At 32.2% G+C, this 13,055-nt stretch overlaps 1 protein-coding gene across 6 annotated transcripts in view; it reads right to left on the reverse strand.

Moving 5' to 3' along the window:
* The window catches only part of Nf1 (neurofibromin 1), a 252,882-nt gene that overhangs the window by 161,224 nt on the left and 78,603 nt on the right, over positions 1-13,055 (reverse strand). For 4 of the 6 annotated variants that reach the window (XM_058572512.1, XM_058572511.1, XM_058572510.1 and 1 more), the window contains exons 9-13: positions 9,641-9,814; positions 9,075-9,197; positions 8,744-8,818; positions 6,882-6,911; positions 3,259-3,390 (exon numbers count right to left, since the gene is read on the reverse strand). In XM_058572512.1, coding sequence (XP_058428495.1) covers positions 3,259-3,390; positions 6,882-6,911; positions 8,744-8,818; positions 9,075-9,197; positions 9,641-9,814 — 534 coding nt within the window. The remainder of the gene's footprint in view (positions 1-3,258; positions 3,391-6,881; positions 6,912-8,743; positions 8,819-9,074; positions 9,198-9,640; positions 9,815-13,055) is intronic. The other 2 variants (XM_046423998.2, XM_046423996.2) reach the window with 1 other exon arrangement.

Raw genomic sequence — 13,055 nt, forward strand, 5'->3', positions numbered from 1 at the left:
AAATAAGAAATCCATTCACTCCTTCAGCAAATAGTACTATATGCTCAATATATGATAAATGTGCTCTAGGAACTAGAGATCCAAGGTTCAATCAATCAGACAAACCTCCTGTTTTCATCAAACTAACACGCTAGTGAGGGAAGATGACTGAAGAACCTGACAGAGACACTGGACTAAATGTCAAGAAACCTTAGAACTAACTCTAATTGGCCATTCACTAATCATGTGACTATTTTAATTCGTTTAACAATATTTGGGACTTAGATTGCTTAACTATAAAAACAAATCCAAAAAATACATACACAATTTTTAAATTAAAGAGAGTTGAAAGAATAAATCATTTCCAACGCTATTACTATATAAAAATAAAAAGAAACGTTGGGAGTACAGGATTAAACATCTGCAGACTGCAGAACTGGAAACAACAGGAACATGAGTCTATCTTGTTGAAGAGAAATTAGGCCTATCTACCAAGTAATTTGTCTTCAAAATATAAGGATGTTGTAAAGCTCTGAAATACAGATATTATTTTACTTTTTTAACAGACTGAACTCTTTCACTGCTACTCTGCACCAAGTTAAAGGTTCAGGTTTATCAGGGTCCCAAATCATTTGAAGCTATGCAAATGAGGGACAACCCAGTGAACATACCATGTAATACAATGGTTTCCAAATGAGAATGATTCTGTCTCCTAGGGGACATCTGAAAACATTCTGGTTTTCATGACTGGAGAGGGTCAAGGGATAGGTGCTATTGCCTTGTACCAGGGAGAAACTAAAGATGCTGCTAAATATCATACAACGTATAGGATAGGCCCCTACAACAAAAAGTTATCTAGTCTAAAATGTCAATAGAGCCAAGATTGAGAACGCTTGATGCAATAATCAATAATGTGTTATTTCTTTTTTAAATTATTTTTTGCTTATTTCTTTTCTTATTTTTTTAACAGAATGTCTTTATTTTATTTGTTTATTTTATGTGGCGCTAAGGATCAAACCCAGTGTTAGGCAAGTACTCTGTTAGGCAAGCACTCTGACAATGAGCCACAGCCACAGCCCAATAATATATTATTTCTAAACCAGTTGTTATATGTATTTGCCTGTGCTTCCAGATTTTATGGCCACCTACTATACTGAGTTCTTCATTAGAAGCTTTCAAGCAGAAGTTATAGGACTTTTGCTTGAAATCTCTTTTGAGAGAAAGCATTGTGCTTAGTTCATCATTGTTCCCAGGCATTAACACTGAGCCTGACAGCTAATAGAAATCAATACACTTCCATATTTGTTGTTTGACTCACAAAGATCTTAAGGATCCTCCAAATTATAAAATTTTCTTATTCTAAAAACTATTAATTAATTTATTTATTAAATTTGCTATCTTCTCTAGTGAAAATATCAGCCAGAAAGCTGTCCTTTACACATTATGTATATATATTTGAAATTTCTTATATATATATAAAAATACAGAAGAGAAGCAGACCAGATGGAGGTTTCACCAAATAGATACTACATGCTCAATATATGCTAAATGTGCCCTAGGAACTAGGGACCCAGGATTCTATCAGTCAGACAAACTTCATGTTTTCTTCATACTAACACGCTAACATAAGGATTCATACAAAGAAAATTAAATGATACACAGTTGGGGAAACTAAATATTAAAGTTAAACAGAAAGTTACTATTAATTTTCCACCAATTTCTATTATTGAAGATGATTCATTTTCTACTAGAAAGGGTCCTAAACTTACAACAAAAAGTCAAATAAAGTTCTAACTTCCCAAAAGATATCTAGAAAAAATAAACTGATTGATAAATGTTTTTTAAACAGTTTATCTGAGGCTGGGAAAGCTCAGTGGTAGAGCATGTGCTTAACATACACAAGGCCCTGGGTCCAATTCCTAGCACCACCAAGGAAAAGACTTTATTTCAAGCAATTTCTAAAGCTTTTTAAAAAATGATATCTAGATAAATAATACTTAAGTAGCTGTTGTTTGTTTACCTCCAATCATACCTATACTTTTCCAACTTTAAAACAAATTAAGTACTTGACATATAAAAAGCAACTAAAAATAACCTTGCATATTAAAGTTTATTTATTAAACATCATTATCATGCCCTTGTGGCTATTATTTTCTAGGATACATAATGTTAAAACATCATGATACAGAAAACTTCTCGATTTGAATCTAACAATCCTCAGAAACAATTCCTGACAACTGGGTAAGAACGAATCACAACTGTATAAAACAAAAATATTTTATTGGTATGGGAACTTGGAAAAAGAGAAGCATGCCAGGGAGGAAGCTGTTTAAATTTTAAATGAAGATGGCTAATTTACTAGGTAAAATCAATAGGTTGAAAACATGTTATATTTTCATTTAAAATGACATGATATGACTATAAAGGTAACTATACACAGAAAAGTAAAAAAAAAAAAAAAAATCCAAGACTTTTCTGAGGTAGTTACACAATGGGTCATACTTAAAGCCACAGAAGCCCACTGCCATGCAAAACAGTGACTGGTTGGCATCTGATCATGTGATCAACAGCAGCCAATAAGAATAGAAAATAAGCAGAAGACAAAGCATCACCAATCAATGTCAAGAGTTGCCATGTACAATGCCCTTGTGTTCTACATAAATACCAAGAAATGACTTATCAATTCTATAATTAACTGTTTTTATTGATTCACTGAGTTTTACAATTCCATAAGAATAATAATCTCTTAGACTAATTTGAGATGTCCGCTTTTATTAAGTTTAAACATAATGGAACGTCAGTATCAAAGTGCCTATCATTTACAAATGTTCAAAGTATATTTGCTAACAAATAAAATATTTTTATTTTAAATTAAAAAGTTTAATTTTATTTCTAATTTCTTATGCAAAATATTCAGGATGAATGCCAAACATTCATTCTAACCCACGAGTCAGCTTCCCTTACTTGTTTTCATAAAGTAAGAAGCTAATCAAAATTCTTTGGTTCATAAGACTTAAAGGAAAAGAAATGACAAAAAACAAAAAGTTAAGAGGGAACAAAACTAAACACAAAGGAGAAAAGGTTCACCTAACTGAAACAGTGAAAAATAAACATTTATTAACGAGTATTCAATAATACTGCAATGAAAACATTCTACAACACTTATAGAAAAGGAGGGACCCATTCAATTCTCTAAAATAATCAAAACAGAAGGAATGAAATAAAGACACTAAAACTGAAACAGAAAGGAGTTGGAATTCAAAACTCATGACTTCTTACCGGTGCCATTCGTATTGCTGGGTGTGCTCCACAACCCTGCACTGCTTTATGAAGTGTTTCACCAAACATGTTTCGAAGTTCAACTGAGTGACAATACACAGCATCAATTTTGGGCCACCAATCCAATGCAGACTAGAGAAAAACAAAGACCATAAGGAAGAAAAGGTATAAAATTACATGAGTTGTATACTCTGTTATCCCTTTAAGTTTTATCCTTTCATTGAAAATTTTCTAAGATCATGCAAACATATATCATGATTTTCAAAGTTTTGAAATAATATCTTTAACTCAAACACTAACCTACATGTTTTTAAATATAATAATGAGCATGTACACAGATACTGTTTTTTCTCACTGAAAACCAAATAAATTTGAAAATTTTTAGAGAACCAATTCTGTAGCCAATCTTCTTTTACAAAGTTTAACATTTTATACACTTCAGAAATACATGCATATATTGTATAAATTTTTCCCAAAGTTAAAAGAGATTAGTGGTTCAACACAATGTTGAAGGCTATGTGGTAAAAACCATTACAAATAATAATTACAACATAAAATTAGTAAATAACATAAAGCCATTAATAAACCTACAATCTTAAACTGATATGCAATGATGACACAGCACATGAACAACTAACAATCACCATAAACAAAGACAAACTGATCCTAGCTAAGATTCTTTAAAAGAGTTGCTTTATGTAGATATTTTTTTCTATTTATTTAATCTATCTGGCTTTGATGTCTAGTTTTTAATGTCTATTTTATTTGAAAGTATATCTCTTGATTTTTACTTTAAAATGAATTGATATATTATAAAAATGACAATTATGAAAATCACTAAATTAGAAAAATGACTGGATGAATTTTTATTATATATGAGGAATATGTATGAAACAGTATGACTTAAAATACTGACTTCTAGCCTAGCCAAGCATGGTGGTGCATGCCTAAAGCCCAGTGACTTGGGAGGCTTTGCGCAACTTGGTGAGTTCAATTTAGAGTATCCCTGGGTTCAATCCCCACTACCAAGGTGTGTGGGGGCGGGGGGGCGGGGAGACAACACACAGACACAGAGACAGGCAGACAGACAGACGACACACACACACACACACACACACACACAGGGATGGACAAACAGACAGACACAGATAAACTAACTTTTAAGCTCTAGTTTGAAAAAACAATGGAAGAATGATAATATATTCAAATAGTAAATAAGGGAGATTAAGAGCTTTACATCCTTAAAGTCTCAACACTGAAATTCTTCACTTGTAATTCTCAGAATATCTTGATTAGCATCAAGTTATGTTAACCTTAACCAAAACTACAAATTACAATTCTATTTACTGGACAGTAAAATATAACACCAATTTATGATATAAAATATGAATACTGAACTCCACTCACAAAGGGATTACAAAACTGTGAGGAAAGTTTTTTGGTTTTGTTGTTGTTGTTGTTGTTGTTGTTATTTGTTTCTTTTTTTATTATTATTAGTAGTAGTAGTATTAGTTTGGAGGGGCAGGTACTGAGGATTGACCCAGGGTCACTCTACTACTGAAGTACATGTACAGTCCCTTTTATTTTTGAGACAAGGTTTCACTAAATTGCCTATGCTGGCCTTGAATTTGTAACCCTTCTGTCTCAGCCTCCTGAGGTGCTGGGATTACAGGCGTGCACCACCTCCCCTGTCCTTTTTTTTTTTTTTTTTTTAATAATGGTTGCGTATATTCTTCTCTCACTTCTTTCTTTGTTTAAGCTCATTTCTGTAAATGGCCAGTTTTTTAGTTGGTAATATAATGGAGTTCTCAAACTTAGAGCAATTTAGTCATCTAACTTGCCCAAAGCAAGTAATGAAACTTAATTTACAGATATTAACTAATTCAAACAGTTTAAGTTCATCAGCTTAAAGCAACAAAACACCGAATGATAACAAAGTGCAATGAGTAAAGGGTCCTCTTCACCTTACAGGTCCCATAAAAATATTGCCAATAACTGAAACTAACTCTTTAGTTTCAGTATTCAATGTTATTATGTATTCCATAATAACATTCTATCCAAATTACTGTGTTATTTTTCATAGCTGTTCAAACTATATTGCAGTACTAGGTGCATACCCTAGAAAATAATTTTAAGGCTGAAGTTTTGGTAATTTTCATACTTTTCATTTTTCATAATAAAACTATTTCATTCATTTTAAAGTAAAAGATACACTTTGAATAAAATAGGCACTAAAAATTAGACATTATAGAATTTTAAAAATTAGTATTTTGAGCAGTGACTCCATGTTCTTTCTGAAACTAGTCAATTAATACAGACATTCTTTTTTCCTTAAAAATATTGTTTATTGCCAAAAATATGTAATACTTATATAATGAGCAAATTATGTGGCAATTTCTCAAGAAACTATTTAAATGATTTTTGAATACCTCAGAAATAAATCATCTAACGACGATGTCAGCGGAGATCAAATAAAGTACTATACTAGCCACTGCATGTCCCAGTGATACCTGAGAGAAATGGTTCATATACGTGTATACTACTTTTTAAATTTCCCAATAACGTATGTAATTTAACATAAAGGAAACCTATAAAGTACGTAACTCAGATCTTAAAACTAATTCACCTGTTATGGCATATCACAATAAAAAAGGTGACAGTATAATAAGTACCATTTTAGAAACTGTTGAAAAACTTGCATTGCAATAAAATTCAAATAGTGAATCGACTTTACTATTTTCTAAGAAACTATGGGTTTTGTTTTGTTTTTTTTTTTACATCTAAACAGTGCTTAAGAATTGTGTGTATAGTTCACAGAAGCAAAACAAAACTGCAAACACCATACTACTTCTACACAAAACTTTTATTTGAAAATGTGATAATTTTGTAAACTATCTAAGAACCATGGAAGTGAACTTATAAAGTGTATTGAACCAAGAATCATTTAAAAGGAAATTATGAATCAATTTAGGATCAGGAGTCCAAATAGCTAGAAAAATTTCACATGAATTCAAGATGTAAAATATATGCCTAATAACATTCTTTGGTGAGACTATAATAGTCAATTTTGTAAATTTTCATATTTCCTTTTCCACCAGAAAGAATTTTATACTATTAGCCTCAAACCAAAGAGCCTTAAGAAGAACCAATGTACCAACCTTTAAAGACAAAGTGTCCCTCTCTAAATTTAAAGACACTTTGGAGTTCTATTTGTTATTTTTCTTTTTTCTTTTTTTTTTTTTTTTACATGTTTTTTATACTTTACTTATTTTTGGCCCAAACCCATGTTTGGTACAGCTATTAGGTTTAACTTTAAAAATTTTCCCCATTAAAAAGTGAATCCCTGTATTGAATCAAAGTGTGAAATATGATATATCAAGAACTATGTTATTTTTCAAGCAATTTCATTGATGCTTAATATTTAAAAACTAATCAATAATGTTTCTTTATAAAAATATATCCATAGTAACTTGACCTCAGATATAGACACACTCCACCTCACACATGCAATACTCATTAAAGTATAGGATGCACAATCACTTTCACCAAGTACACTGAGGCATGCATGAAGTACCACTCCAGGCATGCTTTAAAACCCAGAAAAGAGCAGCTCAGCCACTTACAGCAGTGCCAAGTCCATGCTTGAAAGTGCTCTATATATTCAATTGTAGACAAAAATATTTCACAATTAAAGTAACTAGCCACAGAGTATCAAAAAGAGAGAGAGAGAGGGAGTATGTGTGTGTGTGTGTGTGGGTGTGTGTGTACCTACGCACAGGCAGGCGTGAACACATACACATATACACTTGGGTTTATTAAATTCAAATTTTAAGCATTTATATAAACTATCCACTCTAATAAATGAACTATTTTTAGTATTATGAGACAAAAGGAATATTTTGTTTCTGGTCACACATAAAACTTGAGGTTGGAGGTAGAGAAAGAATTTTTTTTTTTTCTTAAATGACACTGAAAGTCAACTTTAAGGTTAAAAAGTCCTGGCTATTGCACTGGCAATAGTACAGTAGTTTTTTAAAGTTCTTAATACAAACATACCTTATCTACAATCAGATTAATTAAGCCTTCCCTTTTGGAACAAAGAGTATTCAATGTTATTTCCATCTGTGATACTCAACTGAGAGAGGTATCATTCTCTCAGGCATTCTTGTTCATAATGCAGAAGATGCGAAATAACTGGTTTTAATGAAATGAGGGCTAGAGATGCTAAATGTCTTGGAATGCACAAGGAATAACAAAGAACTGTTCTCCCAAAAATGCTACCAACACTCCATCAAGAAAAACTAAATATACTGTTAACTAGCTTTACCATTACTTATTTTTTCCCCTGCAGAAATGTCTAAAAGAAAATATAGGCCACATTTAGTTAATTCAATATATTCAAAGCAAATGATGGGGAATTATTTTTAACTCACCGAAAGTCTTAAAATGTATTTTGTAAATAGGACAAATACACTAAGTTATCAATGACTGCAGCCTTTTGAGGGGAGGAAAACAGGAACAAGTTGACCAGTAAATGTAAATATCTATTAATGGATATAAGAGGAACTGTGAAGAATACCTGAGAACCTTCAAAATACAAGATTTCAAAATTAGATGAATAGAATTTGAAAAATCCATTGTCCAAATAAAGTAAGGTTTCACCATCTTTCTACTTAATGTTCCCACATCACAAATACCTTTTTATGAATTCACTTGCTTTATCTTATGAATATCTCTTGTACAGCATATTAATACTTCATTTATTTAAGAAGGACTAAAATGTACAATCAAATATAATCTTATCATTTCATAAATGTGCCATACTGGATACAACATAAGCAATATTACTTTTAACTTAATTGGTAAGGTGATAAATCAAAATGTACCAAATACTGAGAAAGAGCTAAGAGTATTCAAATAATACATGAAGAGCTTTTGAATGAAAATGCTCAATTATATTTTCAGCGGCATTATTCTGAAAGGCTTTTGATTTAAGTAACATGTTTTAGGTTTACTCTTTTTTCCAAAAAAGATCCTCATAACTTCATCTTTCTCAATAAGGGCCCTCAGATCAAGATTAAATATGAAAAATACAACTGTATATAAATTACTAGACATAATCACTTCAGAGTAATCTTCCTATAACATATCACCTAAATTGAGAACCTTTGTGAAAACCAACAGCATCTTTCTTTCTTTCATTTACTTATTTATTTGTTGTTTGTTTTTGGTCCTGGAGATTGAATCCCAAGAGTCCTACCACTGAACCACATCTCCAGCTTTTTTTTAAATTTTAAATTTAAAAATTTAATTTAAACCTTTGATTCTCCTGTCTCAAGCCTCCAAAGTAGCTGGGATTACAGGCATGTGCCACCACATCTGGCAAGAACATCTTTCTTTAAACGGGCAAAAAGAAAGAAGGATTACACCAAAAAAGAAAGGAAAAAATTGTTTTAAGTAATTTAGCAATACCTTTTGGACTTACATTGGTGATGATTCGATGGAGTGAATTTACTAGTACATAGTGAAATGTAGAAGGTGAATTCTGAGCCAGGCAGATCTATAGAAAAAAAGAAAAAATAATAGATCATTTCTAGGAGAAAAATATCCAGTAATACAAAATAAGACAAAACAATAGCAAAAATCAAATTTATTAAAAATAGATAACTTTTTAAGGTCTTCAAGTTAACATCAACATATAATATTAAGAAACAGTAATAAAACTATATATCTATTTATCTTTCCAGTCTTTTCACATTTAAAAAGGAAAATATTAGCATCAGTAAGCATAGGTGGATAAAAATCAGTGCTCTTACCTTAAAGTGTTGGTTGTTATGAGGGCTTATACGAAAGCAAGAAACAAGGCAATCAATCATTAGATCCACGTCCGCAGGCTGACTGCCTCTTGAGAATGGTTTACTTGGATTAAAAAGCAGGTTCTATAAAAACCCCAATAGAAAACAAAGGCCTTTAAATAGTCATGCAATATTGTTTTTACTAGTAGGTAATAATACTATCAACATTATCCACATAGATGACAGGGAATTTCAACTGCCAGAAAAAGAATAAATCACTAATACTGTGGTTCATTCATCTGATATAAATCTTACTATACCACATATGGTTCCTATCTGGTCCAAATTTCCACATTATCTTAAACCCAAGTCTGTATATTTATGTTAACTTCTAAAAACTGATTAACTCCATTGTTCTTCATAATCTCAATCTAGGCTGATGAACATAATGACAAAGTAGGTCCTATAAACTTATTACCACAGGTGACTCCAAACTTTAGTATTTGGAGCATTTATCTTTGCTCATAATACCTCTACTAGAATTTTATTCTCGTAAAATTACAGTAGAGAAAGAATAAGCATGATACCTTAAGATCAACCACCATGGACTGAACCAGTAGGAAAATGACAGAGTTGTCTTCCCAATTGATGTAAGTACTTGCTTTACACAGTTTGACACAAGCAATTGCAGCACTCTCTGTCAGCTGCCTGCTTCCTCCATGGCCAGCAAGTGCTTTTCGTAGACTGTCCAGAAATAATTTCTACAAAATTCAAATAGAGCAATAAGATAATATGAAGTTTCTTTTTATTTCATATTTATACAACAAAGTAACAAATTAATGGCCTCTAATATTTATACCATAAAAATGCCTCATTTATATTTTGGTTTTCAACTTTATAATTTAAGTGGTTGTCATTATTTAACTCTTTAAATAATTTCCTCAAATTAAAAAAAAATTCCTCTTCTCTTTCTCTATCCAATTATTATAGGAGTATTAAAAAAAAAAACAGTCCTGGGTTGGGAATGTGGTTCAGTGGTAATGTGTTTAGACAAGATCTTGGAAGGAAGGTGGAAGGGAAGAAGAAAGAATCCTTCCCAAATATCTGAACTCAGCACTGAATTCAGCTGACCATATCTTCCTTTTGATATTATCTTTAATGTCTAAATATTTTATTGGTAAATATCAAATTGCTCCATCCTTTTCTAATACTCCAGACAATATTCAACATTTTAGCCTTCTAAATAAGAATATACCCAAGGCTACACTGTTACTCTAAATTCTATCTACCCCCCCCCGCAAAAAATTACCCTTTTATGAACTCAACACCTCTTTGTAGTTCATTGATAATCTCATCCTTAACTTTTCTCTTAAGTGAAAATTTCACATATTCTCAGACATAACGTATCAAAAGCTAAATTCACCCAACACCAGCAAAATATACATTCTTCTCAGTGTATGTGGAACATGTTCCAAAATGAACCATATGTTAGTCCACCAAATATTTTTTGTTGTTTTGTTTTGTTCTTGTTCTGGAGATTGAACTCAGAGGCACTTCACCATGGAGCTACATCCCCCACTCCTTTATTTTTTATTTTGAGACAGGGACTCACTAACTTTTTTTGTGCTTGTAGATAGTCAGCATGCCTCTGTTTTATTTGCTTATTTTTGTATGCAGTGCTAAGGACTGAACCCAGTGACTCACCCATGTTAGGCAAGCACTCTGCCACTGAGCCCCAGCCCCAGCCTGGGTCTCACTAACTTAACGAGGCTGGCTTTGAACTCGGAATCTTCTGGTCTCAATCTCCTGAGTAGCCAGGAATATAGGCCTGAATCCAGCCCAAACAAACCTTAAATACATTCAAAGAAAAAGAAATTATACAAGGTGTCTTATCTCATAATAAGGAAATGAAACTGGAAACTAACAGTAAATGGAAGATTAGAAAATTCACAAAAACGTGAAAATTAACACAATCTTAAACAATAAATGTATCAAAGGAAAAAAACCAAGAAAAAGGAAATTGGAAAATATCTTGAGACAAATAAAAATAAAGCACAACATACTAAAACTTAGAGGATGCAGTGAAAGTAATGGTAAGAGGGAAAACTACAGCTGTGAACACATTTTAAAACTCTGCTCTCAAATCAATTATCTTAAGGAACTTGAAAAATAGTAAAAAGCTAGCAGAAAAAAAGGAAATAATACAGATCAGCAAAAAGATAATTTAAACAGAGAACAGAGAAAAAACAACAAAGCCAAAAGCTGATTCTTTGAAATAAAATAAAATTGACAAAATTTTAGTGTGATTAGGAAAAAATAAAGGCAGGCTAAAATTACTGAAGCCAGAAATGAATGTAATGGCATTACTACTGATTTTATAAAAATTTTAAAAGGGTAATACAACAAATTGTACATCAACAGATTGGATAATGTGAACAAAATGGACAAAATTCCTAGAAATACACGATCTAACAAAATTGACTCATAAATTTAAAATATGACTAGAACTATTAGGGAGACTAATAGTTAGTCTCCTCCTCAGTTAAGAAAAGTTCAGGACCAGGGCTGGGGATGTGGCTCAAGCGGTAGCGCGCTTGCCTGGCATGCATGTGGCCCGGGTTCAATCCTCAGCACCACATACAAACAAAGATGTTGTGTCCACTGAAAACTAAAATAAAAAATAAATATTAAAAAATTTTAAAAAAAGAAAAGTTCAGGACCAGATGATTTCACTGGTGAATTCTACAGTACACTTAAAGGATTAGCACCAACACTTCTCAAGTACTTTCAAAAAATTAAAGTGGAGGGAACACTTCCTAAGCAATTCTGAGATCAGCATTACCCTCATGCCTAAGCCAAAGACATTGAAAGAAAACAACAGAGGAGCAACCTTGAAGAACATCAATGAAAAAAGTGGTCAAAAAAAGTAGCAAATAAAATTCAGTAGCTTTTTTAAAACATCATACGCCAAGTGAGACTTATTTCTGGAGCAAAAGGATGGTTTAACAATGAAAATCAATCTATGTGATATTTCACATTAATAAAATGAAGGAAATTCCTACATTATCATCTCAATTAAGATATAAACAGCAATTGATAAGACTCAACACCTTTTCATGATTTAAAAAACACCCAAGCTAGGAATAGAAGGAAATGTCTTCAACAGGATAAAGGCCATATGGTTTAAAAAAAAAAAAAAATCAATAACAACATACTCAATGGTAAAAGACTAAAAGCTTTTCCCCAAAGATCAGCAATAAATAAAATAAAGATTAGGATGCCCCACTTTTGCCACTTCTATTCATCAGAGTAAGTTAACCCTGCTTACAAATAACAAAATAACATACATAGAAATCCCTAAAGATTTCATATACACCTCGTCATGGTGCTGCAGGCCTGTAATTCCAGCTACCCAGGAGGCGAGGCAGGACAATCACAAGTTCAAGGATAGCCTGGGCAACTTAGTAAGACCCTGTCTCAAAATAAAAAAAAATATGAAGGAGCCAGGTGCAGTGGTGCAAGCCTGTAATCCCAGGGGTTTGGGAGGCTGAGGCAGGAGAATCTTGAATTCAAAGCCAGTTTCAGCAAGAGTGAGATGCTAAGCAACTCAGCAAGATCCTGTCTCTAAATAAAATACAAAATAAGGCTGGGGATGTGGCTCACTAGTCAAGTGCCCCTGAGTTCAATCCCCTGTACTGCCTGACCCCCACAAAAAGGAAGAACTAGGAATTTAACTCAGCAGCAGAGTACTTTCCTAGCACATGCAAGGCCTGGGGATTAGATCCAGGACTAACAAAAAAAAAAAAAATTTTTTTTTTTTAAAGTTTTTAGAGTTCATACACAAATTTGACTAGAGTTGTAGAATACAAAATGAATACACAAAAATCAGTTGGATTTTACAAATTATCAAAGAAAAATTTGCAAAGGAAATTAAAAAAACAATTCCATTTACAATAGCATAAAAAAAGAATAAAATACTTAGGAATTAACCAAAGAGATGAC

Source organism: Marmota monax, unplaced genomic scaffold (assembly GCF_021218885.2).
Source record: "Marmota monax isolate L192 unplaced genomic scaffold, Marmota_monax_Labrador192_F-V1.1 WCK01_AAM20220418_F8-fsc00296, whole genome shotgun sequence".
NCBI lineage: Eukaryota > Metazoa > Chordata > Mammalia > Rodentia > Sciuridae > Marmota > Marmota monax.